This window comes from Hypanus sabinus, chromosome 19 (assembly GCF_030144855.1).
Source record: "Hypanus sabinus isolate sHypSab1 chromosome 19, sHypSab1.hap1, whole genome shotgun sequence".
Taxonomy (NCBI): domain Eukaryota; kingdom Metazoa; phylum Chordata; class Chondrichthyes; order Myliobatiformes; family Dasyatidae; genus Hypanus; species Hypanus sabinus.
In genome coordinates, this window is record NC_082724.1 from 69,977,538 (window position 1) to 70,004,567 (window position 27,030).

General features: G+C 39.7%; 1 protein-coding gene across 7 annotated transcripts in view; it reads right to left on the reverse strand.

The window, feature by feature from the left end:
• The window catches only part of ippk (inositol 1,3,4,5,6-pentakisphosphate 2-kinase), a 113,668-nt gene that overhangs the window by 53,978 nt on the left and 32,660 nt on the right, over positions 1–27,030 (reverse strand). For all 7 annotated transcript variants that reach the window (XM_059944628.1, XM_059944627.1, XM_059944626.1 and 4 more), the window contains exons 2-4: positions 26,738–26,794; positions 23,881–23,976; positions 18,075–18,141 (exon numbers count right to left, since the gene is read on the reverse strand). In XM_059944628.1, the coding sequence (XP_059800611.1) occupies positions 18,075–18,141; positions 23,881–23,976; positions 26,738–26,794 (220 nt within the window). The remainder of the gene's footprint in view (positions 1–18,074; positions 18,142–23,880; positions 23,977–26,737; positions 26,795–27,030) is intronic.

Below are 27,030 nucleotides of genomic sequence, written 5' to 3' on the forward strand. Positions count from 1 at the left end.
ATTCCACTTGGTCAAACGCATGTTGCGCATCTAATGAAATGACTACAGCCTCTTCTGCATGTTTCGTAGATAAAATATTGAAAAGACGACGCAGATTAAAATGCATACATCTACCTGGCATAAAGCCAGTTTGATCTGGATGAATAATAGAACAAATGCATTCTTTTAACCTATTGGCCAGGGATTTCCCGAGAATTTTGGTTTCAATGGGCAGCAGCGAAATGGGGCGATACGATGAAACTACCTCGGGATCACAGCCTAGTTTCGGAATCAGAGAAAAATTGACTTTATGTAAAGTAAGTGGCAATCTGGAAGCTGTTCCAGAGTGAGTCAACATTCGTAAGAACAGAGGTGACAATTTTGGAAATACTCTGAAGAATTTCATGCTAAAACCATCCAGACCCACTGCCTTATTACTGGGGAGGGAAAAGATGACCTTTTTGATTTTACCTAGGCTTATATCAGCATCAAATGTATTTACTGAATCTGCTGACAGTGTGGGCATATTCAGATTATCAAAAATTAGGTTTTTTACCTTTTTGGGAGTGGGGTAACATTTTCTGCTGTACTGATGTTAATACCGAATATATACAAAAAGTAATTACTTATTTGAATTCCTGAATAAATTCTTTACAAATCCATGTGATTATATGTGTCCTAGGGTTTTTATTGACTTTTCCAAAATAAACAACAGACAAATCTATCTATCTATAATACTACTAAAATTCTCATGCTCTGTTTGTCTGTGACCTCCAATTAGCCCAAACGGTGCATCACAGCGGCACTTTTAAATTGACTTAAAATGCGCTAACTTACAGAATACAAGCAAAGTTCAGGGTTACACATTCATATAAAATTCTTCACTCGTCAATCAACAGGCCCCGCTTTCCACAACCTGAGCTGATTCAAGCTTTAATGGAAACCGTGATGCAACACCATGACACATGCGCACGGCCAGCCTCAGCAGTGCCTCACGATGCTCACAGAGCCGATTCCACCTTTCATGGAAATTATGACACGACACCACAACGCATGCACACGGCCAGCCTCAGCAACGCCTCACGATGCTCACAGCAGCAACACCAACCACAGCAAAAGGGCAGGGCTATCATGTCCATTTAGGAGAGCGTCAATCACATCATCATAAAAAATCAGCATCCTGGAGGCTTAGGTAATGCTTTGTATCTTCTATCAAGCATTAGGGTAAAAAAAAATGGACAGCCTAATTATGCCGCATGGAAAGAGAAGGGGGTCATTATGGTCAAGAGATGACACCAAACGTCATTGGGAAGCAGCAAGGAGAGGGAGAGAACAACAATCGGATGAGGCCAGGGCTGCACAACTCCAGGATCAGAGTCAGGACAAAAAAGATGAGAGAAGAAGAGACAGAGGAGGAGAGGCATGCAAAATGACAGCAACAAGCACAGAAGGAGGAGAGAACAAAAAATCAGATCAGGCCAGGGCCACGCGACTCCAAGATCAGACAGACAGAATAAATGGTAGAAGAGATGAAGAGACGAAGGATGAAAGGGCTGCATGTCTCCACAATGACAAAAACAGGCAGAGAAAGAGGAGAGAGGAAGAGACAGAGAAAAGGAAAGAACAACTCAAGACTATGCGGCAAATTGTAATTATTGCGAGAGTTGCTGAAGACAACAATGGCTGCTTTCATCAACAATACCTCAACAGAGAAAGAGCAAAATATATTATATATATTAAATACTATAATAAAAGGAACAACAAATTACTCTTAAGTAGCATTTTTTAACATTTTCTATTGCTTCACAGCTAATTTAATACTTCTGACATACTGTCACTTTAGAAATATGGCAGCTGAGTGTGGCCAAAGCTGAGATGTAGAAATAACCATATTGCCAAATGTATATCTTAGGTTGGGAGTTGGAGGTTGGGGATTAGCAGTGCTGGTGGAGGCAAAATTACTGACTATACACTAGGTGAAAAATGCCATTATTTTAAGAACACTTCCAAGCAATCTTTCCTATTCATCTGAGGGATGGCAGGGCTCAGAAATGAAGACACATGATAGTACATAACAGTTTCTGTACTCCACTGTCCAAGCATGTTATAATTATGCTTCATAGTGTTAAGCATGGACACTGAAAAGGCATCTGATTTGATTAATTGGAATTTTCGTTCCAGAGTTTTACATAGATTTGGTCTACATGACACAATTAATAAAACTATACAGGTACTATATGACAATCCTACTGCTAGGATTATAATCAATGGATATTTATCAAATAGTTTTACCCTAGAAAGGGGCACGAGACAGGGTTGTGCATGGTCAACACTACTCTTTGTATTATATCTGGAACCATTAGCTCAATACATCAGACAAAATAAAGATATGGGGGGAATTACTATTAAAGGGACAGAGCATAAATTGGCCTGTTACGCGGATGGCATTTTGATCTATCCAGGGCAACCAAATCTTTACCTAAATTGATGCAATCCTTTGAACAATATGGGCAATTATCAGGATACAAGATCAACATAGATAAAACACAACTACTTTCATATAAGCAGCACACACAAAATGCTGGTGTGTTGCTTGAATTTCCAGCATCTGCAGATTTCCTCATGTTTACTTTCATATAACTATAGCCCACCAAGAGAAATTGAAAGTAGATATCCTTGGGCATGGCAAACAGAGTCTGTCAAATATTTGGGCATCATTATGCCAAAAGATTTGGCAAAATTATCAAAATGCAATTATCAGTCTATATATAAAAAAATTAAGGAAGATATAACAAGATAGAACCTAGTTCCTTTTCTTGGTCTCTGTTCAAGGATTGAATCTATTAAAATGAATATACTGCCCAGACTATTATATCTCTTTCAGACCCTACCAATAGAGATTAATCAAAATCAATTCAATGAATGTAACAAGATGCTATCAAGATATATATGGCAAGGTAAAAGGTCTAGAGTTCATCTCAAAACTTTGCAATTAGCCAAGAAAAAGGGGGGATGAGGCCTACTTTCTCTTAGAGATTATTATTTTGCAGCACAGTTGAGAGCTGTGATATGCTGGTGTAACCCATCATATGACGTTCAATGAAAAAACATTGGGGGGGGGGGGAATACTGCCCATCCCCATACAGGCAATTTTGGCTGATAACAACCTACAAAGTTACATAAGTACTGTTGGTAACCTGTGAGTGAAATGGACTCTTAAAATACGGAAAACTATTATAAAAGAATATAAACTAGAGAAATACATTGCAATTCTTAAATGGAGTGCATATGACTCGGATTTTGCACCGAATAAACTGGATGCTAGGTTTAAGGAGTGGACAGCTAAAGGAATAATAGTTCTTTGCAATATAATGAAAGAAGGAACACTGTTCAGTTTTGAAATGCTCAAAGAGAAAAACTTAGAAAAACAAGACTTTTATCGGTATTTACAGATATGACCCTATGTTAATAGGACAGTTAAAAATGTAACCAAAGTTGATACAGCTATTTAGAAAAGCATATAATTCAGACACTGGTAGTAGAATCATTTCAAGTGTGTATAGGGTTTGTCAAATCTTAAACCACATTCGACTTCATACAGTAAAACAAAATGGAAGGAAGGAGGGATAATAATATCTGAGGAAGAATGGACAATAAGGTGGTATCAATGAAAGTGTACCAGTTCACAGAAATGGAGGCAGTTCGGATGGAAAAACTTGATAAAATATTTTATTACATCCTCTCAGAAATCCAATTATGATAGTAACATCCCTGTTTGCTGGAGAAGTTGTGGAAATCAAAATGAAAACTATTATCATATTTTCTGGGAATGCCCCATTATCAAAGACTATTGGAGTGGGATACTAACACCCTACAAGACATCTTTACATGTGAAATACCCTTAGAGAGTAAGACCATATATTTTGGGTATATACCTCAAGAATGGTTGAAAAGAGATAAATATTTAATGAATATACTGCTGGTGGCTGGTAAAAAGGCCCTTACCAGGAAATGGTTATCACAGGAGAGCCCAACTTTAAATACATGGATAGGAATTACCATGAAAATTTACAAAATGGAGAAGATAACAGCATCTGTTAATCATAAGTTGGAACAATTTGATTCATACTGGGAAAAATTGTTTAACTACATAATGCCTCATAGGCCTGATTTTATTCTCACAAGTCAATATGCTGTTAAAAAAAATCACTCCCTACTTTGTACATAGTTTTCTTATTTCGATTGTTCTTTCTCTCCTCTCCTTTCTATAAGTGTATACCCCAGATAATTATTATGTGGAGATCTGTGACAAATATGATTATATGATATATGTGTAAAGTATCTGAAATACATCTTATGGAAATGTTTGATGATAAACTTCAAAAAAATCACAAAAAAATTATGCTTCAAAGAAGTTGCTCGGTATATTTAATGACAATAACTAAATGCATTGTAATAAATACTAATAAGAAAGGGTTACTATGGAAAGCATTCTACTGACAATGTAAATTATTAATTTTTAAATATAAGAATATTTTAATTATAGTGTAAATTACTGAAAATTATTTTTAAAATATACAGAAACAGGGACGTCATTGTCGAGAATGGCAGCTTAAGTCACAAGCTCCTCCGGAAAAACGCATATTAAGCCCCACTATCCCATCAAATATAATATTTTTCAAAAAATATTTGAACTGAAAAGAGGGGCAAGAATGGGGAAAAAGCGACACTGTGGAGCCTGCGTCCGAGAGGAGTGCAGCGAGTGGCTTGCCTACCCGACCGTGTGCTAGCGAGGCGGCTGCTGGGCCTCACTGAGACGAAGCGGCGAATGTCTTCGAAATCCTGAAAGAAATAATGGAGGTCCAGAAAGATATAAAGCAGCAGTTCCATGATATTAAGGCAGAGCTCGCCAGTGTTAATCAAAAAATAGCGGTGGCAGAGACTCGCATTGAGAAGGCGGAAGATCGCGTTCAAAATGTGGAACGGATACTGAGCAAGACAATAAAAATCATACATCACCAAGAAGGTAAACTGCTTGATCTGGAGGGAAGATCACGACGGAAAAATATCAGAATCTACAACGTTCCCAAAGGAACGGAGGGCTCGTCTATGACGGAGTTTGTCGAAAAGTTACTGCTGGATCTTCCCTCGGTTCTGGAGCTGGAAGTCGAGAGAGACACCGAGCGTTCGTTCCGAAACCTACCCAGGATAGATAGCCACGCTCAATAATAATTAAATTCCTGCGGTACAGCACCAAGGCGCAAATTCTACAAAGGGCCTGGGGTAAGAAGAGAGTGTTTAAGACGATAAATAAATATATTTCGACCAAGATTACCTCCCCCCCCACCCTACGGTCCTGCAGAAACGCAAAGAATACTCTGAAGTAAAGCGAGTATTAAAGCAAAACAAGATTAGATTTCAAACTCTGTACCCTGCTAAACTTCAAGTGTTTTATGACAACAGGACACGGTTGTACCAGACAGTGGAAGAGGCGACTACAGACATGAAGGCCAGAGGGTTGCCCGTCAGCGTCACCAAATCAAGGGAAAGCCTGACTGAGGAATTATCCCGCTCGGCTTGGGAAATAGTGCGAGAATCGAGAAGGCAGGAGACGGGAGGAGGCCTAGAGAAATATATTGGGAAGAGACCGGGAGTTTCCCCAAAGACAGTCCTCACCCCCTTCAGAAGAGCCATAAGGTTTGGCTAACTTTAAAAATGTTGAGAAGCTAAACAGAAGCAAAAGTACACGGTGATATACCTATCTCGAGAAATACTTATTATAATGTGGATTTTATATTACTTAGTTGTTATTCTTTATTCTCTCACTTACTCCTTTTTCCCCACCAAAATGGGAGTGAGTGAGTGAGTGAGTGAGAGTGTGAGTGTATACACACACACACACACACACACACGTGAGGAGTACACAAGGAAATCTTTTCTGTATAATGGATTTGTTCACTGACCTTTATGAATACTGCAATGGGGGCCCTCAACTCACAAGTAGGAGGGGTTATCCCCCACAGCGAGACATTTCCTCTAGCTCAACGCAGGGTCATCTACTAGAGACCTCAGCCTTGGAATTACACATTCGTCGACATTTTTGTTATTATTTGCGTTTCTTGGTTCTTATTTGTTCAGGGAATAGATCGATTAAGTTTTATTCTAATTTCAATGGTACATTGACAGATAAATACAGATGACTAAGGACAAGGTAAAGTTCATTTCTTTTAATGTCAATGGGCTATTAAATCCAATCAAATGTAAGAGAATTTTATCCAATTTGGAACAATTTGATTCATACTGGGAAAAATGGTTTAACTACATAATGCCTCATAGGCGTGATTTTATTCTCACAAATCAATGAATCTGCTTTTGCTTGTTTTTTCTTTACACTCTTTTCTATGAGTGTATACCTCAGATAAATGCTTTGTGGAGATTTGTGATATATATTGTTATGCCTGCAGCCCCCTCCTTTGTGAGAATCGCAAGATCACTGTTGGGTTGGGTCAGGGGCCCAGGAGAATGAGAGAGAGATGTAATGTCTCGTTCCCCGGCGATGTAAAGCTATGGGACATGGCCATTGTCTCCGGAAGGTGAATTTTGTGGATTGGAGACTGTACTATGTGAACGCCCTCAGGCAAAGTGGGCTGGTTGAGGGAGAGATTGCACACCCCCAACCTGATTGACATCTACAACCCTGCGAGTCAGGATAAAAGAGGGTCTGGGGGAATAGCCCCTCAGACGCACCAGAAGAAACGCTAGCACTCCCGTGATAATGGGAAGCCATTTGAAGGAGGCCACGTGCATTCAGTTCTGTTGCCTGGGACTGGTGGCTTGTAACACGGAAAACGGCTTTTAGCTAACAACAGCGAATCAGAAGTGGCCCAGAGGTCAGTGGGTGGCGCTGTTACGAAGTGTGTTAAAGGGGAAGGCACAGTGGGCATATACAGCATTGGCCATGGAGGAGGAGGAAGAGGAGGAGAGTTATGACAACGTAAAGGCGGCCATTCTCCGGAGTTATGATCTAGTCCCTGAGGCAAATAGACAAAAGTTTAGAAATTTAAAGGAAGGGTGGAATCAGACGTATACTGAGTTTGCCTATGAGAAGAGTGTGTTCTTGGACCGTTGGTGCACAGCAGAGATAGTGGAAGAGGATTATGGGCATCTCAGGGAGTTAATTCTGATTGAGGAATTTAAAGGTTGTGTTTCGGAAGATATCTGGATGTATTTGAATGAGAAGCCAAATAAGTCCATCTCAGAATTTGTTAGGTTCACAGATGAATACGCCCTAACCCACAAGACAAAGTTTTCCTCGAATAAAAGTTCCTAGAGAGACCGGGGGAACGATCAAGAAAGTCCGCCGGCTAAGGCAGAGGTCCCACCGGGAGCTAGTGGTAAGGTTGAGGGGGGAAAGGCCAGACGGCCAGAGATTTCTGGGCTTGACCTGTTTTAATTGTGGAAAGGGGGGGGGGGGCATATTGCATCTCAGTGCTTTGCTCCGAGGAAAGAGACAGGGAAAGGGAAAGCAGCAGTCCCTATCGGATGTGCCGTGGTAATCAGTAAATCGACAAGAGAGCCCTGGGTAGACAGAGTACGAGAAGGGTCTGACACTTGTCTGTCACAAGGAACCGTGTCTGTGAGGGAGGGAGACACACCAGTTCCCGTACGGATCTGGAGAGACACGGGGGCTGAGCTGTCGTTGATCAGCAGTAAGGTACTAGAGTTTGGTCGCAAGACGAGAATGGTAGCTGTGATGGGAATAAGTAAAGGGACAGAAATGGTGCCCTTACATAAGGTCATTCTGGATTGTGAGCTGGTATCCGGACCAGTTGAAATAGGGGTGCGATCAGAATTCCCGAGAACTGACGGGGACGTCCTTCTCGGTAACAATTTCGCAGGTGGTAAGGTTTGGGCAGCAATGACGCTGACAAGCCAGCTGGTGAGAGTTGCGGCCCAGCCCCTAGGTTCCAAGATCTGTCCGCATGCGCGGTCACTCGCAGCATGTCGAGAGTGGCAGCTAAGAACAAGAGCAGTTTAAATCCAGCCAGTTTTGATTTGGCTGAGACATTTCTACCAACCCTGTACCATGAGGGTTTAGAGGGTGGTAAAACGAAAAGTAGTAAAGTGAAAGAGGGTAAGGGAGAGGAGGTAGATCTGCCCTTAGCGAGGAGAAAGGTTCTAGAGGCAAAAAATAAAGATGAGGAACCGTTAGAGCAGTTAAGAGGTCCAGAGTTGGACAGGGATGATCTGCCTGGTTTGGCAGAACTGTTTGAAGAAGTTGAAAATTCTACAGGTGTTCCCAATAATGAAATGAGGGCAATCCTAGATGAAAAGGGTGCCCTTGCCTTGAAGAAGTCTGCTGGGCTGGCAGATGAGGTTGTTTCAGCCCGCGGGGTCAAGTTTACTCCGGAAGGGAGTTGCCCAGAGAGTAACTGGGAGGATCGGGGGAACTTAGAATTTGAAAAGGGTACAGGTATTGAAAGCCAGGAAGAGGCCATTGTCCCGTTTGAGTGATGGGGATGCACGTGGTGCTGAACCTGGTAACGGAGCTCAGAAAAAACCTGAGGTATTTGATTCAGTGGAACGAGACGGCCGTCCTTGTGGGTCAGATAGACTTGGTTCGGTGAAGAAAAGGTTAACCTTGGTAATAGTGAGAAGTGAGAGTTCTCAGGTGTTTGTGCTCAAAGGTGTGTTAAAAGTTAATGCGGAGCTCAAAAATGGGGAGATAAATATTATTATTGAAGGAAACGGGAAATCTGTAGTTCCCAAATCGAATGAAGAAATTTAAAACCCTGCAGATCACTTACAGATTAAGTAGGGAGATGACCGGGGCCCCCCCGTGCTATTGTTATTCCAGAGTGTGGTGTGAAAAGGCAGAATTTGAAATGCTGCTTGAAGAAAGAGTTCGAACTGAAAACACATAGCCTGAAGGGTCCTGACGAGAGGGCTAGCCCCCAGTGTAAAATTAAAGAATTGGGTGGAAATTCAGAAGATGGTCTAAGTCTGGGACACTGTGTTGATAAAATAACCCCTATGGAAAAAGCGGGCGAGAGTTTATTTCGCCAAAGTACCCAAGCTCCCCACGTGGGAACTAACCAGAAAAGAGGCGACGGTGAAGGGGACACCATTTTTAAATAGCAAAGCCGGTTGTACGGGATTTCAACAAAGCATGTGAATAATAAGGAATAATAATGGAAGCCTGCCTGTTAAGTTTGAAAATGACCGAAAGATTAGCATTTACATAAACTTTTGTAGATGCACGTAAGCTAAGATCCCAACTCCTTAGTTTTGTTGCTGAAGGGAGGAAATAAAAATAGGTGGTGGTTATTAAATTGAAGTCTGATGCTACAAGACTTTAGTAAGGTACAAGATGTTAAGATATTAAAGGAAGTGACACTGTAATCATTAACTGTTTAGATGCTGAATTGACTGTATAACTGTATTCCTCTGTAGTGAAAAGGAAAAGCTTTTGTATTGTGTTAGATTCCACAATCCTGTAAGACTCTGTACTACTTCGTTTTAACCGCTGGTAAAAACACGTTGAAGAAAGGAGGTGTTATGCCTGCAGCCCCCTCCTTTGTGAGAATCGCAAGATCACTGTTGGGTTGGGTCAGGGGGCCCAGGAGAATGAGAGAGAAACGTGCGGAATGTCTTGTTTCCCCAGCAATGTAAAGCTAGGAGAATTTTGTCAATTGGAGACTGTACTACGTGGACGCCCTCAGGCAAAGTGGGCTGGTTGAGGAAGAGATTGCATCACCCCCAACCTGAATGACATCTACGACCCGGTGAGTCAGGATAAAAGAGGGGCTGGGGGAACAGCCCCTCATATGCACCAGAAGAAATGCTAGCACTCCCGTGATAACGGGAAGCCAGTTGAAGGAGGCCACGTGCGTTCAGTTCCGTTGCCTGGGACTGGTGGCTTGTAACACGGAAAACGGCTTTTAGCTAACAATGGGGAAACCAACTCCCCGACTGGCATCATAAAAGACCTGGGCAAGTTAAACCGTCTCTCTCTTAAACCCAAAACGCTGCAGCTTAAACAAACTTACAGTGACTTTTATATTTCCATCGGACAATACATTATCCCCTAGACAATGATAGAGCTATTTCTTATTGGTTATTATTATACACGCGCTTTTAGATTTAGTATTGACGACTTATATTATCTGTATGTTTGCATTAATCTTATTTTTGTGCCCCTTTATCAATAAATAGTTTTAAAAATAGTACCATCAGACTTCAACAGACCTCTCTATCTTTGCTGGTAAGTGACCCAGTTACGGGGTTTCGTAACAATATGATTATATGATATATACGTACAATGTCTGAAATACATCTTATGGAAATGTTTGTTTGATGATGAACTTCAATAAAAATAAATTACAAAAAAAAAATGCAGAAACAGTCTTGGTGGTTCTATTTGGATAAGTAAATGGTCATTATTTTTTAAAGAAAATTATTAAAAATCTTCTTAAAACATTATTAGTTCTGTTGCAAGAAAAGCAGATAAGGAGCTATATTTGTCTTGCTACGCGTCTTTCTTCTTTAATAAACTGAGATTTTCTTCTTTAATTTCCAAAGCACATTACATCAGACTGCACTACTGTTCTCTCAAAGGGTGCCCCAACGGGTCACCCGGTTGTCTAGTATTTTTCTAAAAATGAAATGATTTACTCTACTGAAATTGGGCACTGTACTACAAGTGCCACCAACACATAGTTTTCAATGTAGAAATTTATAATAACATTTGATGAAAAGTGCTTGAACTCAGCTGTCATTATGACAAATTTCAATGTTGAGGGATCACTGATAACAAAATACCACTAGGTTGAATACACCCTATCCTCGTTATATGCGGGGGATCTGTTCCTCGCAGTCGATACGCGTTTTCACATTGTAATGTGTATAATTATTTAAATGGAGAAAATAGTTATGTGTTCTGGAGGGCTTCCTAAATAGGTTTTATTTGTAATTTATTCACTTTTTCATACCAATATGACACAGAAGCAGTACCACAAGGCAATGTTTGTATTATGTTTAATCAATTTAAGGTAATATTCAACATAATAAATCATAGAAAGTTAACATACTAGGGTGTATAGTACGCACCAACAGTGGCAGGTGTGGTGGCTCCGGGAGATGAGTGGTTGTTGTGGTGTCGGGCAGCTTTAGATGGATGAGGTGGATGGTTGTGTGTTGTCAGGGTCATCAAGGCCAGCAAGGGGTGAAGAAAGACTCACAGAACTCTGAGTACTGCCAGCAGCAGAAGATGACACGGGTTTGAAGAAAGTGGTGAGGGTTGTTTGCTTGGCAGCAATTTGTTTTTCCAGCATAAATTTGCTTATAGGGAAGAAAGCTTAACTGCAGGGAATGACTGAAATACTGGCTCCATTCTAAACTTGGGTCCATGTCCATTGCCATTTGTGCCAAGTGTTCCGCAGCCTTAAAAAAATTCTGCCAGTTGCTCCACCATAAAATCCTTCACCTGCAACTCGACACTTTCCTCTTCATCGTTATCACCTTCAGTGTGAGTTAAAACTCAGAAGGTCATCCACACTTAATTCTTCATTGTGAGAACCCAGGAGTTCTACCACGTCAGCAGTCTCGAGATCTGCGAATCCTCCCCCACCAATTTTACGGCTCTGGGCCACACAATCCTGGACAGCTGCAGTGAAGGCAGGAAACCCCTTTGAGGGTGTGCACACACTCCACCCAAATTGATTTCCATGCTCCATTGAGAGTGGAAGACCTGACCTCTTTCCAGGATTCATCAATTTTGTTGATGGCATGTCTGATATTGAAGGATTTCTACCATTCCCTCACCTTTGGTAAACTTGCGGGATTTTCAAAATTGTCTGTTGCTTACAAGCATCTGAGAGATAGTTCGCCGTAAAAAATACACCTTGTATGTGGATATCACACCTTGGTTGAATCAGCAATGTTGTGTTAGGCAGCAGGAAACACACTGTTATGTTAGGATGAATGCTGTCCAAATGTTTAGGATGGGCTGGCGCATTGTCAAGCAACAAAAGAACTTTACCAAGATTTACCAACTTTACCAGGTACAAGATTCTGTACTTGGTAGTAGTGTTCAGCCTCAACTGCAAAATGATTAGCAAACCAATATTCAAAGATTTGACCAGTGACCCATGCTTTTTGTTAGCTACCCAGTGGACAGGAAGCATATTCTTACTCAAACCCTTAAAAGCATGGGGGTTCAGTGAATGGTAAACTAAGAGAGGCTTCATCTTACAGTCTCTTTCGGCATTGGAACACATAAGCAAAGTTAATCTATCCTTTGCTGCCTTGAAACCTAACGCAGTTTTTTCATCCTTATTTTCATAAGTGCGTTTCGGCATACGCTTCCAAAAAAGCCCAATCCCGTCTGCGTTAAGCACCTGCTTTGGTGTGATGCCTAACCCAGCTATCACAGCCCGCAGCTGCTCAGGGTAGTGTTCTGCAGCTTCATGGTCAGCACTAGCTTGCTCGCCACGCACAGCTCAGTTGTGAAGCCTGTAATGATTAACAAACTTAAAAAACCATCCCCTACTTGCATTAAAGCTAACAATATCACTTGACACTTCCTCACTAGCCTCTGAACAAAGGCGACCATAAATTTCCAAAGGTTTCACACGAAGATGATCGGAATTAAGAGGTTGTTTTTTTCTTTGATTCATGCTCAATGTACAAACTCAACCATTTTTGTCATAATCAGGTTACGCACTTTGGTAACAATCTTTGGAGACACTTGTGATGAACCAATTACTGCACTTTTTATTTTCTCAGCATTTTTCTTTATGTTTCTGACTGCAGACACACCCAGGCCGAAGTAGCGTCCCAGAGCTGTGTTACCTTCACCTGACATCACCCTGATTATAATTTCCAACATTTTTTTCAAGTGTCAAAGTGGTTGATGGCCCAGGACTTGACATCGGATGCTTAGGAGGCATAGTTAAATATTTCAAGCACAAAATCACTGCACCGTAGGCAAAAACAACAAAAGTTTAAGAGTGCCAAATCACACATCCACATGTTGTCAAAACCAATGCGAGACTGGCGGAAGTGACATTGTGAGGTGTGTGCATGTGACTTGTACTGGCAGGAAAGCAGTGTTCCTCGCATAACTATGACAACGCATATAATGAAGATAGGGTGTATATATGTTGTACTTTATATTGACCACTTTTCAGAAATGCTTATTTTAGGGTAATGTTATAAAATGCATGATAGCACACATACAACTACCACTGGTGCAATGCTATCACATATTTTCTATCTCTAGAGATGTATACCTTGCCAAAAATCACTATGAGCGCTATTCCCCTCAGATGGTACCGACCAACCCTCAGACTAAAAGCACATTTCATCTCTTCTCATTTCTCCTACAAAAAGGAACCTCACTTACGCTCATTTAATTTAATTTGCCTGTCCAACCATTCTTCAAGCTTGCCTATTACTAACTGAAAGTTTACTGCACTTCAGCATTTCACATCACCTTGCATTTTCAAAAACATTCTTTTTTGCCTTCAAATCAATGCACAAGATCTGAGCTTTGAACAACTGCAGTGTCTCTTTTTCCAGGCTTAATAAGTAGATCAACTACAGGTGCTTTTCATTCTTAAACTAATTTTACAGCAGGATCCTGCTTTGCGCTTATTTTTATTAAAAAGTCTAATATGTAGCATTTTATATCCAAGCTTCTCAAGTCTACACTCAGTTACCTCCAAATATTTAAAATCCGTTTAACTAAGTCCTTAGCAATCAAGTTGCCTCTCCTTTATTGACCCAAATCAGCAGTTCATTACGTTTAGCAGAGAACCCATGTGAATCACACAAAGTTTGATGTACTCTGGTCTCCATTTAGGATATTAGCACCAAAAATGATATGAACACATTTACATGTTTGACATGAGTATTAGGAAGCAAGTTAAGAAGATGCTCTATTCTCCAGTACACAGATGGCAAAGACCTAAATGGGGACTTTAAGATTATGAAATTATTTTACTGCACGTACCCAAGTACATTCACTAGTGTGGTTGTCCAAAACCATGCTGTTACAAAGATACTAATCACTGATTTACCAATAAGAAATTCACAAAAAAATAAGTTTTACCTTGTATAAAGAAATGAAGTTAGAATGGTCTGGATTTGTACCACATTTTCTATTTACTCCTATGCATTTGTGCACTTGCATTTTTGTTATACATGGACACCCATAAGCCTTCACTTCTGACTAATTAGAATAAATTACAAATGTATCTTTCTTCTCAAAGTTAGTAATATCTCAATTACTCACAATGGCCACTAGGAATGTTTGGACCACTTAATTAATCTACCTATATTTGTTCCTAGCTTCCCTCTCAACTGCACCAGATATATAGTCTCCAAAAGTAATGCTTTATGCAAATCATCGATAAATATAATTTTAAAAAACCAAGGTTTCAGTACAAATCTTTACAAGAACCACAGGAAACATTCTGCCAGTATTCAGTCTTTATCTTAATACTCTGCTTGCCACCTTTCATGCTGTTTCTAGTTCACGCCATCAAGTTGCCACCAATTCTATTGCATTTATTTCCAGGAACATCACATGGAATTACAGTGCCTAGTAAGAGTTTACAATCCTCAACCCTTTGTTCACATAAATGAGTACTACAACCCACATAAATAAGTACTACAACCAGGGATTTTGATCAATTTAACTGAGAATTTTTATTTGTGAATCACATGCTCCTTTTTGCTCAGTCGAGTTCATAAACGGAAAATTGTAAAGCATGAAAAGCTAATAATTTAAAAACTGAAATGTCAGCAACTCAAAAGTATTCTTCCCCCTTTGCTCAGATGAACCACCTCACACAGCCATTACAGCCAGTAGTCTTTATGGACAAGTCAGCTTTCCACAGCACAATGAGCAAACTTTGCAAGGAGGAATGGGTGGATGTGGAGAGCATCAAGAGGTCTTGCCAGTGATGCTTGATCAGGTTAAGGTCAGGACTCTGACTGGGCCACCCTAGGACATCAATTTTCTTCATTTGAAGCTACACCATAGTTGCTCTAGCAGTGTGCTTTGTGTCATTGTCCTGCTGAAAGATGAACTCCCTCCCCACTTTACGGTTCCTGGCAGAGGCTAGCAGGTTTTAAGCCAAGATCTCACAGCATTGAGTAGCATTCATCTCCCCATGAATCCTCACCAGATTTTCAGTTCCTGCTGCTTAAAAGCAACCCCATAGCATGACACAACCTCCAAACTTGACAATAGGGATGGTGTTACCTGGCTGATGCTAAGTATTTGATTTACACCACATATGCCATTTAGTGTTGAGGCCAAAATGCTCCACTTTAATCTCATCTGACCACAAGACCTTCTTCCACATCCTTACAGTATCTTCTAAGTGACACTTTGCAAAGTCTTTATTAACAACATTATGCATCTTTTACATGTGGCTATAAGGAAGAGTGGCTTCACAAACACAAACACCTACGTCAGGATGCTGTTCATCGACTATTTAATACCATCATTCCCACAATCCTGATTGAGAAGCTGCAGAACCTGGGCCTTTGTACCTCCCTCTGTAATTGTACCCTCAACTTCCTAACCAGAAGACCACAGTCTGTGCAGATTGGTGATAACTTATCCTCTTCGCTGACGATCAACACTGGTGCACCTCAGGGGTGTGTGCTTAGTCCACTGCTCTACTCTCTATATACACATGACTGTGTGGCTAGGCATAGCTTAAACACCATCTACAAACTTGCTGATGATTGTTGGTAGAATTTCAGGTGGTGACGAGAGGGTGTACAGGAGTGAGATATGCCAACTAGTGGAGTGGTGCTGCAGCAACAACCAGGCACTCAACATCAGTAGATATTGATTCTGGACCTCAGGAAGGATAAGATGGAGGAACACATACCAATCCTCACAGAGGGATCAGGAGTGGAGAGATTGAGCAGCTTCAAGTTCCTGGGTGTCAAGATCTCTGAGGATCTAACCTGGTCCCAACATATTGACATAGTCATAAAGAAGGCAAGTCAGCACTTATACTTTATTATGAGTTCCAAGAGATTTAGCATGTCAACAAATACACTCAAAAACTTCTATACTTGTACAGTGGAGAGCATTCTGACAGGCTGCATCACTGTCTGGTATGGAGGGACTACTGCACAGGACCAAAAGAAGCTGCAGAAGGTTGTAAATCTTCATCTTGGGCACTAGCCTATAAAGTACCCAGGACATATTTAGGGAGCAGTGTCTCAGAAAGGCAGCATCCATTACTAAATACCTCCAGTACCCAGGGCATGCCCTTTTCTCACTGTTACCATCATTAGGAGATACAGAAGCCTGAAGGCACACACTCAGTGATTCAGGAACAGCTTTTCCCATCTGCCATCCAATTCCTAATGGACATTGAAACTTAGGACACTAACTCACTCCTTTTAAATATTCTGTTTTTGCACATTTTAAAATCTATTCGATACACGTAATTGATTTACTTGTTTCTTTATTATGTTTAATTTTATTTATTTTTTTCTCTCTGCTAGATTATGTATTGCATTGAACTGCTGCTGCTGTTAACAAATTTCACATCACATGCCAGTGATAATAAACCTGATTCTGATTTGTGCAAAGCCTCAGAGATTGTGGAACAATGAACATTATCCCCAGTTGCAGCCACTGACTTTTAACACTCACTCAGGGTGACTGTTGGTGTCACAATAAGCCTTACTTACATGTCATTCTTCTCTGGCGACTAAGTTTAGAAGGGCAGCCTGACCTGGACAGTGTGGCTGTGGTTTCATCTTTCTTCCACTTTTTCACAATAGACTGCAATGAGTTCCAAGGTATATTCAGTGCCTTTGAGATGGTGTACCCTTCCCCAGATTTATGTTTCCCTGTAATCATTTCCCTGACTGCCTTGAATGCTGTTTTGGTCTTCATTTTGGTTTGGTCTGTTGAAAATCTATCATTCTGTTAGACATTACAGAGAGGGGGGTATTTATTCAAGTGATCCTCCAATTTTCTACATGAACAAATTGGGCAAGTTCATAAAGTAATATACAGTGCCGAACCCAAAGAAAGTTAGGAAAAGGGATGAATGCTTGTTCAGCCTCACAATTTGTTTTAATTTTTAGTAAATTGCTGACAGATTTTGGAATTTTTATTTCTAATTTTACATCATGCACAATGTTTTGTAGGTTAGCTCAAAAGTCCTATTTCAATATATTTTAAATTTAGAAAATGAGACGGTTATATGTGAAAATATTCTTGAGGGCTGAATACTTTAAGGCACTGTATATCAAATCTCTCTTGAACCCGATAGAAATCTTATTGAAAGTAGTTTCTTCAATACTTATGTGTTTATTTACCAAAATTTCTATCTTCTGTTGTCAAAAAATTTAAGCCTTCAGACAGGAAGTGAAAAATAATTAATAATGGATAACAATAGCAGATCAAAATAGCTAGCAAAATAAAGCCAACTATAGAAAAGGTCCTCAATGCTATACTGCATTGTTATTATTTTACCCAATTCTAGTTCAGTGTACTGTGTTATAATTTGATTGAATGAACAGAATATGAAACAAGCTTTTCACTTTATCTTCGTACATGTAATAATAATAAACCAATACCAATACTTATGGACATGGATATGGATTCAGATCTAATAGACATAAATCTCTGTCCAACATCAGGAAAGACTTTGATGGACAGCAGGTCTGGCAGGCAGGACTTAAAGAGTTGAGATCTCCAGTCTTCACAATGCTCCACTGGCTTCATGTCATGGGTCACTTCTTTTAATAAACTGAGCTGTCACGGGGATTCCTGCGAGCCAAAGTTACTGCTATACTACTGTCACAGCTCACATGTATAGCAATTCAACCAGACAGAAGCAGACCCTACAGAGACAAGGAATAGAATGGGGTGCCCCATAGCAATCATCACAAAACCCCATATAACCAATTCTGATAATGTAATTAAAAAACAGGAGATTTCCAGCACTGCACATACAAGACACTAATGATTTTAAAAACAAAAGTAATAACAATTCAGCATCACTGGGTTTTCAATACAAAGCAGTATTATTTAATTTCTATCATACCCGGCCTTTCTTGTTGGATCTTCAATGCCAGTTGTCTCACAAAATCCAGTGGTAACTGTATAACTTCCTAAAAAGAAAGGAGGTGGATTATATTTCTATGTATTTTCTGTAACTCATTTCAATATCACTTTACAACTTCATACCAAACTTGTTATGATACACAGTTGCAAAAAAAATGTTTGCGAACCCTTTGGAATTACCTGGTTTTCTGAATTAATTACTTAAAATGTGGTCTGATCTTATATGAGAGGTTCATGGCCTAACAGAGAAGGAGATGACTTATTAACTTCAAATTTTCTGCATAATCACTCAAAGAGTTGACATGCATGTGCATGTAACGAGAGCTGTATAACTCATCTCCTTCTACCTTAGGGCACAGACTCATCAATCACTGTGGACACTTTCTGGAGGTCCATGGTCCGTATGCTCCATGACCGCTGGACTAAGTGTGTAAATGTAGGACGGGACTATGTTGAACAATAAATGTGCTATGTTTTCTAAAATTGACTCCTACCTTATATAAGGTGGACACGAACATATCAATCATCCCATATTAAGTCACAATAATAGACAAACATAATCTGCCTAAACTAATAACACACAAACAATTACACTTTTCATGTCTTTATTGAACACATTACCTAATCATTCACATTCCAGGCTAGAAACACTATGTGAATTTAATAACTGGTAGAACCTCCTTTAGCAGCAATAACCGCCACCAAACATTTCCTGCAGCTGTTAATCAGATTTGCACAACGGCAAGGATGAATTTTACACCTTCCTCCATACAAAACTGTTTCAGTTCATCAATATTTCTGGGATACCTTGCACGAACAGCCCTCTTCAGGGCATGTCACAGCATCTCAATTGGGTTAAGATCTGGACTCTTGAATTGGCCATTCTAAAACATGAATTTTCTTAAACTATTCCATTGTTGATTTACTCTTGCCTTTAGGATCATTGTCTTGTTGCATCATCCAACTTCTATTAAGCATTAGCTGACAGACCACTACCCTGATATTCTCTTGTAAAGAATCTTGTACAATTTTGAATTCATTGTTCCCTCAACAATTGCAAGCTGTCCAGGCCCTGAAGCAGCAAAGCAGCCCCAAACCATGATGCTTCTTCCACCACGCTTCACATTTGGGATGTGGTTTTGGTGTTGGTGTGCAGTGCCCTTTTTCCTCCAAACATAGCAATGTGCATTTCTGCCAAAAAGTTCAACTTTTCTCTCATCTGTCCACAGAACATTGTCCCAGAAGTGTTGCTGGATAACCAGGTGGTTATCTGCAAACTTGTGATGTGCAGCAATATTTTTTTTGGAGAGCTGCAGTTTCCTCTGTGGTGTCATTTCATGAACACCTGTCTCGTTCACTGTTTTTCTTATAGTGGACACAAGAACAGAGACTTTAGCAAGTTCGAGATTTCTGCAGGTCTTTTGCTGTTACCTTTGAGTTCTTGTTCACCTCCTTCAGCATTGCATGTCATGCTCTCAGAGAGATCTTTGCAGGATGCCCACTTCTAGGGAGAGTGACAAAAGTATTGAATTTCCTTCATTTGTAGAAAAGTTCTCTTACTGTGGACTGATGAACACTTGGGTATTTAGAAATGCTTTTGTAGCCTTTTCCAGCTTCATGCATCTCTACAATTCTTCTAAGGTCCTCTGAAAGTTGTTTTGATTGAGGCATGGTACACATAAACAGACCTTTCTTGAGAACAGCAGGCTCTGTCAGTAAGTAACGTGTTTTTATGTGTCTTTTTTTAAATATAGGGGAGGGCACCTCTACATCCCACACCTCCAATCTCATTTCATTGATTGGAACACCTGACTCCAAAAAGCTTTTGTAGAGGGCATTACCCCAGAGGTTCACATACTTTTTTGAACCTAGACTGTGATTGTTTAAATGGTGTACAAGTAGTAGTACAAATGTCTGTGTGTTGTTGGTTTAGGCAGATGTTTTTTTGTTTATTATTGTGACTTAGATGAAGATCAGAACACATTTTTGAGTAATTTATGCAGAAAACCAGGTAATTGCAAAGGGTTCACAAACTTTTTCTTGCAAATGTTTTTCAAGCTCACCAACTTAAGAACTGTGAAGTAATACCATTACTATTTTGTCTTAGAACTGCTGAATAAATTTCCAAAACTATGCAAAGTCACAAGTATTTCACCTATTGAGATTAGCCAGCAATAGTTTGTGGATTGGATTTTCCGATTATAAAGTTATTTATTTTCCAAATGTACAAATTAGTATTGGACTTCATGAGCAACATTCAATTAATTTTTTTAAGGACATCCATTTGGACAGCGTATACTTTTTCCAAGTTGCTACCATTTCACCAGCAGTGTCCATTTTGCTGCTTTCTCCAGATTCTTCAGGAATCAATGATCACATTAACTCATGTTGCAAAATGATAATCCTTAATGTAGTCTTTATTGCAATAGAATCTTTAATAGCAGTTCAAGGGAGTACTGCTGCTCAACACAAACTAAATCTGAAAAGTATATATCATCCCCTCAAAAAACAAACAAATCTGATTTTTATTTTTGGAATTAATTTCTCCATTGCAGACTTAGCCTGCCTGGCACTATTGATATACAATTTATATTATACAGTATATCAATAAGTACAATTCTGACATCTATCATCCAAAACAAGAGTGTTTCCATGCTGCAAGGGAATGTCCCCATGAGCACTTTGTGCTGTTGGATATGACATAGGTTCAAAGTGCCTTATTAGTGTGGACTGAGTAAATCCTCTGAAACACGAGCAGGTCTAGCTCATGTTTCACAGACAACTGAGGAACAAATGAATCAATACTGGCAGAATTTCAGATGGTGACGAAAGGGTGTACAGGAGCGAGATATACCAGTTAGCTGAGTGGTGTCGCAGCAAAGAGCCGACTGCAGACTTCAGCAAGGGTAAGACAAGGCAACACAAAACAATCCTCAGAAGGATCAGAAGGTCCTCTTTGTCAGTATCTCTGAGGGCCTAACCTGAATGCAAAATATTGATGCAGTTATAAAGAAGGCAAGACTACAAGTTTGAGGACTGACATCTCACACAATGCCATATTGCTTCACATCATCTTGTGGGTTATCTGCTATATGTGTCGTCAAAACATTCCTTAGAATGAGAAATATTATCTGATGGAAGGTGACTCACATCACTTGCTGTAGCCAACATGACTTTCAATACATATTTGGTTGAACTACTGTTTCACATGCCTTATGAATGCACTACAATAGCAATTAATGCTTGAAAAACATCTATTTTCTCTTTCCTGCTTAAACTTGGGAATTAATGAGATTAGCATGGGAGGTCGCTTAGCAACAGCTTCACAGGAATTAGTCAAGTCATTTATAAGGCATTTTCTTTATTTTTCATAAGCTCATTAATTGATGGTATTAAACCTTTAATTTGGTTCCCATTTGTTTCATACTCCTCTCAAAGACCATTGATTAGATCAGCTTTAGCTTCAATTTCTCTGTTGCAAGCCCAACTCCAGAGTCGTTGACGCATGTTCCATGCTTCAATACACTTACGTTACTTTCTCTGGTTGCAAAACTCACAATTAACTTCCTGCTCGCCCACAGCACCAACAATATCCAAGTTAATAAACATAAGCAACAAACAAAATGTCCGCACATCCGCAGCAATTAAGCAAGACCAAACAGAAATTAAACAAGATCGACAAATGATGCAATAGCCACAGCTCTACACACTACTGTCCTTACACACCTGAAGAGGAGGGATGCTTATGTGAGAATGCTGTTCTTGGGCTACAGTTCAGAATTCAACACTATTATTCCCTTCCAGGTTTGACAAGGAGCTCAGCAACCTCTGCCTTCACCCTGCCTTGTGCAGCTGGATCCTGGACTTCCCGTCAGATCAGTGGCAGGTGGTAAGAGTGGGATCCCTCACATCTGCCCCTCAACACATGAGCCCTGCAGGGCTGTGTCCTAAACCCCCTCCTTTACTCTCTGTACCTCCATCCACAGCTCCAATCTGTTAAACTTGTAGATGCTACTACATCGATTGGCCTCATCTCAAATAATAATGAGGCAGCCTACAGAGAAGAGGTCATCACCCTGATATAGTGGTGTCAAGAAAACACCTCAATGTCGCAAAAACAAAGGAGTTGGTTGTGGATTACAGAAGGAACGAAGACAGGCTCACCACTTTTGACATCAATGGATCCGGGATTGAGAGGGTGAACAGCTTCAAGTTCCACAGTATACACATCACCAAGGACTTCATTTGGCTGTGTGGTGAAAAAAGCATAATGGCACCAGTTTCACCTCAGATGGCTGAAGAAATTTGGCATGAGTCTCCAAATCCTAAGGACTTTCTACAGGGTCACAATTGAGAGCATCCTGACTGGCTGTATCACTGCCTGGTCTGGGAATTATACTTCCCTCAATCGCAGGACAGAATGGTGCAGATAGCCTAGCGCATCTGTGGATGTGAACTTCCCACTATTCAGGACATTTGCAAAGACAGGTGTGTAAAAAAGGCCTGAAGGATCATTGGAGACCTGCGTCACCCCAACCACAAACTGTTCCAGTTCCCACCATCAGGAAACAGTACCACCTCATTAAAGCCAGGACCAACAAGCCACGGGACAGCTTCTTCCACCAGGCTATCAGACTGATTAATCCACGCTGAAACAATTGTATATCTAAGCTACATTGACTGTTCTGTTGTAGATCTTACTGTACATACTATTTATTACAAATTACTATAATTTGCACATTCAGACAGAAACATAATAAATATAATTCATGTATGTAAAAATAATTCATGTATGTGAAGGATGTAAGAAATAAGTCAACTCAAATTCAACATACAGCCTTCATTTCAAATGCCAGGAACCAGAATATTTCAGCACTTCAAAGAAACAAAGCAATGAACCCTCAGGCAAACATCACACAATTCCCAATGATCAGGCAGCACTGACCATTCAAAACTGTGTTCAAACAACAAATACACAGCATGAATCAACAAAAGGTTGCTTATTTGCTCCAAGTTGCTCCAGTTTTGCCAAGAGTTCTAAAGTAATCCTTTGCCATAGAGTGGTATTCATTTGCTATCACTTTTTTTGTTGACAAAATGTAGCGGATACTTGAAAACAAACCAAAAGTACTTAGTGACACACCCTGGGTAATCGAATTTGTATGATGCACTTCCAAATAATGAATTTCCAAATTGAAAGAGGTACACTCAATTCTTCTTTACAAAACCAGCAATAACAAATGTTCTTGTAGCAATATAAAAAACTAACAAAACTAAATTAGTGATATAAAAGTATAATTGGCAGTTTAATAGTGATATTAGTGGTATCAAGTAGTACAACAGCAAATTTAGTGTAATAAGCAGTCTAATAATGTTTAAATTAGCAAAATAACGAAGTTAGTGATCAACTGGCAGTCAACAAAAAGATGATTCCCCATGGGTTCACTCCCTCTCCACTAGAATAAACTAAGACAAAGCGTAAATGTATTAACTACACACATTTGCCCCTACCACGCCCCAACCTATGTGACAGATTACCATAATAAATGGACCACAAAATACAATACAAACAGAAAATAGATATACATCTCCTACACAAACCCTGATTTTAAACAGGTGGATGCTAGAGCAGCTAAACATTTTTAATGATCAAGTGTGAATGTTCATTTAATCTGCCTTTATTCCTTTAAACATCACTCAGTGTTTATCAACTCACCAATATTATCCTCAAGCACAATATTGCTGAATGCTTGGAACCTTTTATTATTAAATTGAAATTTTCTTACCCCAGGTTGTACAAAGTTATCTCCCAATAACGGCTTCATCACATGTTTACTAAATTCTACTATGTTGTTTAGTCGGTGAGGAACTTCTTCCAAGGCCTATAAAATAAAATCATGTATTAATGATAAAAGATCTAGTGCTTTTCTGGCATACATGATAAATAAGCTCTCCTCAGGCATCCAGCAGTTACAGATATAGAGTATAACCAATGTTTCAATGACAAACTCCATTTTCGTCAGGGATGATACTTGGGCATTTCTAGTCTGGTGGTATTTATACCCCAGAGGTCTATCCCTCTAGATTGGTTAGTTGTCATGCAATCAGGTTTCCATTCTTCCACCTTGCTTACAATCGAATTTACAGGATTCCCTATGAATGTAGTGGAAACCCACATCAAGGAGCACAGAAGTATCTGTTTTGGTTACCCAGAGAAATTGGCAATAATACTGCATTCGCAATGGCCATAGGATTGACTTTGATGCCACAAAACTACTGTGCTGTGCCAATGGCCTGGTAAAGGAAGCCACTGAAATAAAACTAGAGGAAAAGAATTTTAACAAAGATGAAGGTCTCTCTCTAAGTAACGACAGGAATTCGATTATAAACAAGGTAGGAGAGCAGAAACCTGACTAGATGAGGACTAAACAATCCGGAGAGATGGACCATGGGGGTATAAATACCTCTGGACTAGACATGCCCAGGCATCATCCCTGAAGAAGATGGCAGAGTTTGCCATCAAAATGTCGGTTATAAAATGTTGGACATCAATATCCAGCTGGAAGACTGAGAAGCATTTATTCAGAATCAGAATCAGGTTTATTATCACTGGCATGTGTCATGAAATTTGCTAACTTAGCAGAAACAGTTCAATGCTATACATAATATAAAAGAGGAAGATAATAAATAAATAAATCAATTAAAGTATACATATGTTGAATAGATTAAAAATCGTGCAAAAAGACAGAAATATGTATTAAAAAAGTGAGGTAGTGTTCATGGGTTCAATGTCCTTCTAGGAATTGGATGGCAGAGGGGAAGAAGCTGTTCTTGAATCACTGAGTGTTCTGGCTTCTTCAGGCTTCTGTACCTCCTACCTGATTGTAACAGTGAGAAAAGGGCATGCCCTGGGTGCTGGAGGTCCTTCATAATGGATGCTGCCTTTCTGAGACACCGCTCCTTGAAGATGTCCTAGGTATTTTGTAGGCTAGTACCCAAGATGGAGCCAACTAAATTTACAACCCTCTGCAGCTTGTTTTCATCCTGTGCAGTAGCCAGACAGTGATGCAGCCTGTAAGAATGCACCCTACGGCACATCTATAGAAGTTTTTGAGTGTATTTGTTGACATGCCAAATATGTATTAATATCCAAAGATTAGTCTCTGACAAGCTTAAAATAAACAGATTTTTAATACAGCCTGGCTACCATAGAATATATATGGACACAAAACTTGTTTTCAGCACTACTAAAGTTCCTTACCAGCTTTTTGATGCAGCTGCTTTCTTTCAGACTTATTCCAATTTAAATAATTGTTTTTCCACTTTCAAAATCATGAATCCATGATTGAAAAGCAATACTGAAAATCACTTCTCTATATTCACCATGTTACATGTCAGCACAGCTCAAATTACATCTAATTAAAAAAAACAGGAGATTTGCAGATGCTGAAAATTCAGAGTAACACAAACACAAAAGTTTTCTGGAGGAAAGCAAAATGCAAGTCAGGCAGCATCTATGGAAAGGAATAAGCAGTCAGCATATCTGACTGAGGCCCTTTAACAGGACGGAAAAGGAAGAGGAAATAAGCCAAAATAAGAAATGGTTGGGGGGGGGGGGGGGGGAGCGGGACACTGGATACAGAAAGATGACCCTAACAAATTTGCAAGTGAAATGATGCCTCATCTGCAAGAACTGTTTGGGCCCTGAATAGAGGTGACGGAGGAGATGAATAAGCAGATGTAGCACTTCTGTTTTCAGAGATAAGTGGCAGAAGGGAGATTAGTGGTCAGAGACTCAGAGGGATCCCTGCGGAAAGCAGAGAGTGGTGGGGGGAGGGGGTAAAGATATGTATGGTAGTAGGATCCCTTGTTGAAGATGACAGAAGCTGTAAAGAAAGCGAAGATTGATGGTGTGGTAAACAAAGACAAAAGAAACTCTATCCCTGTTCAGGCAGCAGGAAGATGGGGTGTTGGTGGATGTCCAGGAATGGGAAGAGATGTAGGTGACAGCACCGTTAGTGGTAAAGGAAAATCCCATTCTTTAAAGGACAAGCATATCTCTGATGGTCTGGAATGGAAAGCCTCATCCTGGGAACAAATGCAGTGGAGATGAAGGAACTGAATGAAAAAAAAGGAAGGTGTTTCTACAGGTGATGGTGGGAATCAGAACAACATCATGAGCCAAAGAGCCTATGTTCTATGATACTTCAAATATATAAAACTATGGATCACTGTATAAAAGTAAGAGATCACTAAGCAAAAATATTCTCTTCTCGGAGGGCCCAAATCTTTTGAATTCTCTTCCTCAAAGTGAGATGAAAGCAGAGTTTTTGAATACTTTTAGGAAGAGGTACATTGGTACTTGATAAGTAAAACACTTAAAGGTTGCTGGTCATAAAGAGTAAATGTAGAGATGATGTTACAATCAGATGATAATGTGATCTTATTGACTGACTGGGTACGAGTAAAATACACATTTCTACTCCCCATATTTATGCCCATGTGAAAGAGGGGAACTGAAGGAAGTTTACAGATTTTCTTAAAAACTAGTTTTAAGAATGTTAGGTTTGTTGAACTGCATTAAAGCCAAGTCAAACTTTTTTTGTATGCAAGCTACTTTAATAATGGAAGAAATGACTATACCTTGTTTGGCTGTGGTAGTTCAATGGGAAACTTAAGGAACCGCAATACTTGGCAGTGCTGGAAAATTAAAAAAAGTTTAAGTAAATTTATTATCAAAGTACGTATATGTTACCATATCCTACCTTGAGATTCATTTTCTTGCAGGCATTTACAGGAAAAAGAAATGCAATACAGTTTACAAAAAACTATATAAACAGACAGACAACCAATGTACAAAAGACAAACTATGCAAATAAAAAATAATAACAAGTTTTAGAGAGTCCTTGTAAGTGAGTCTAGAATCTGTTTATAGT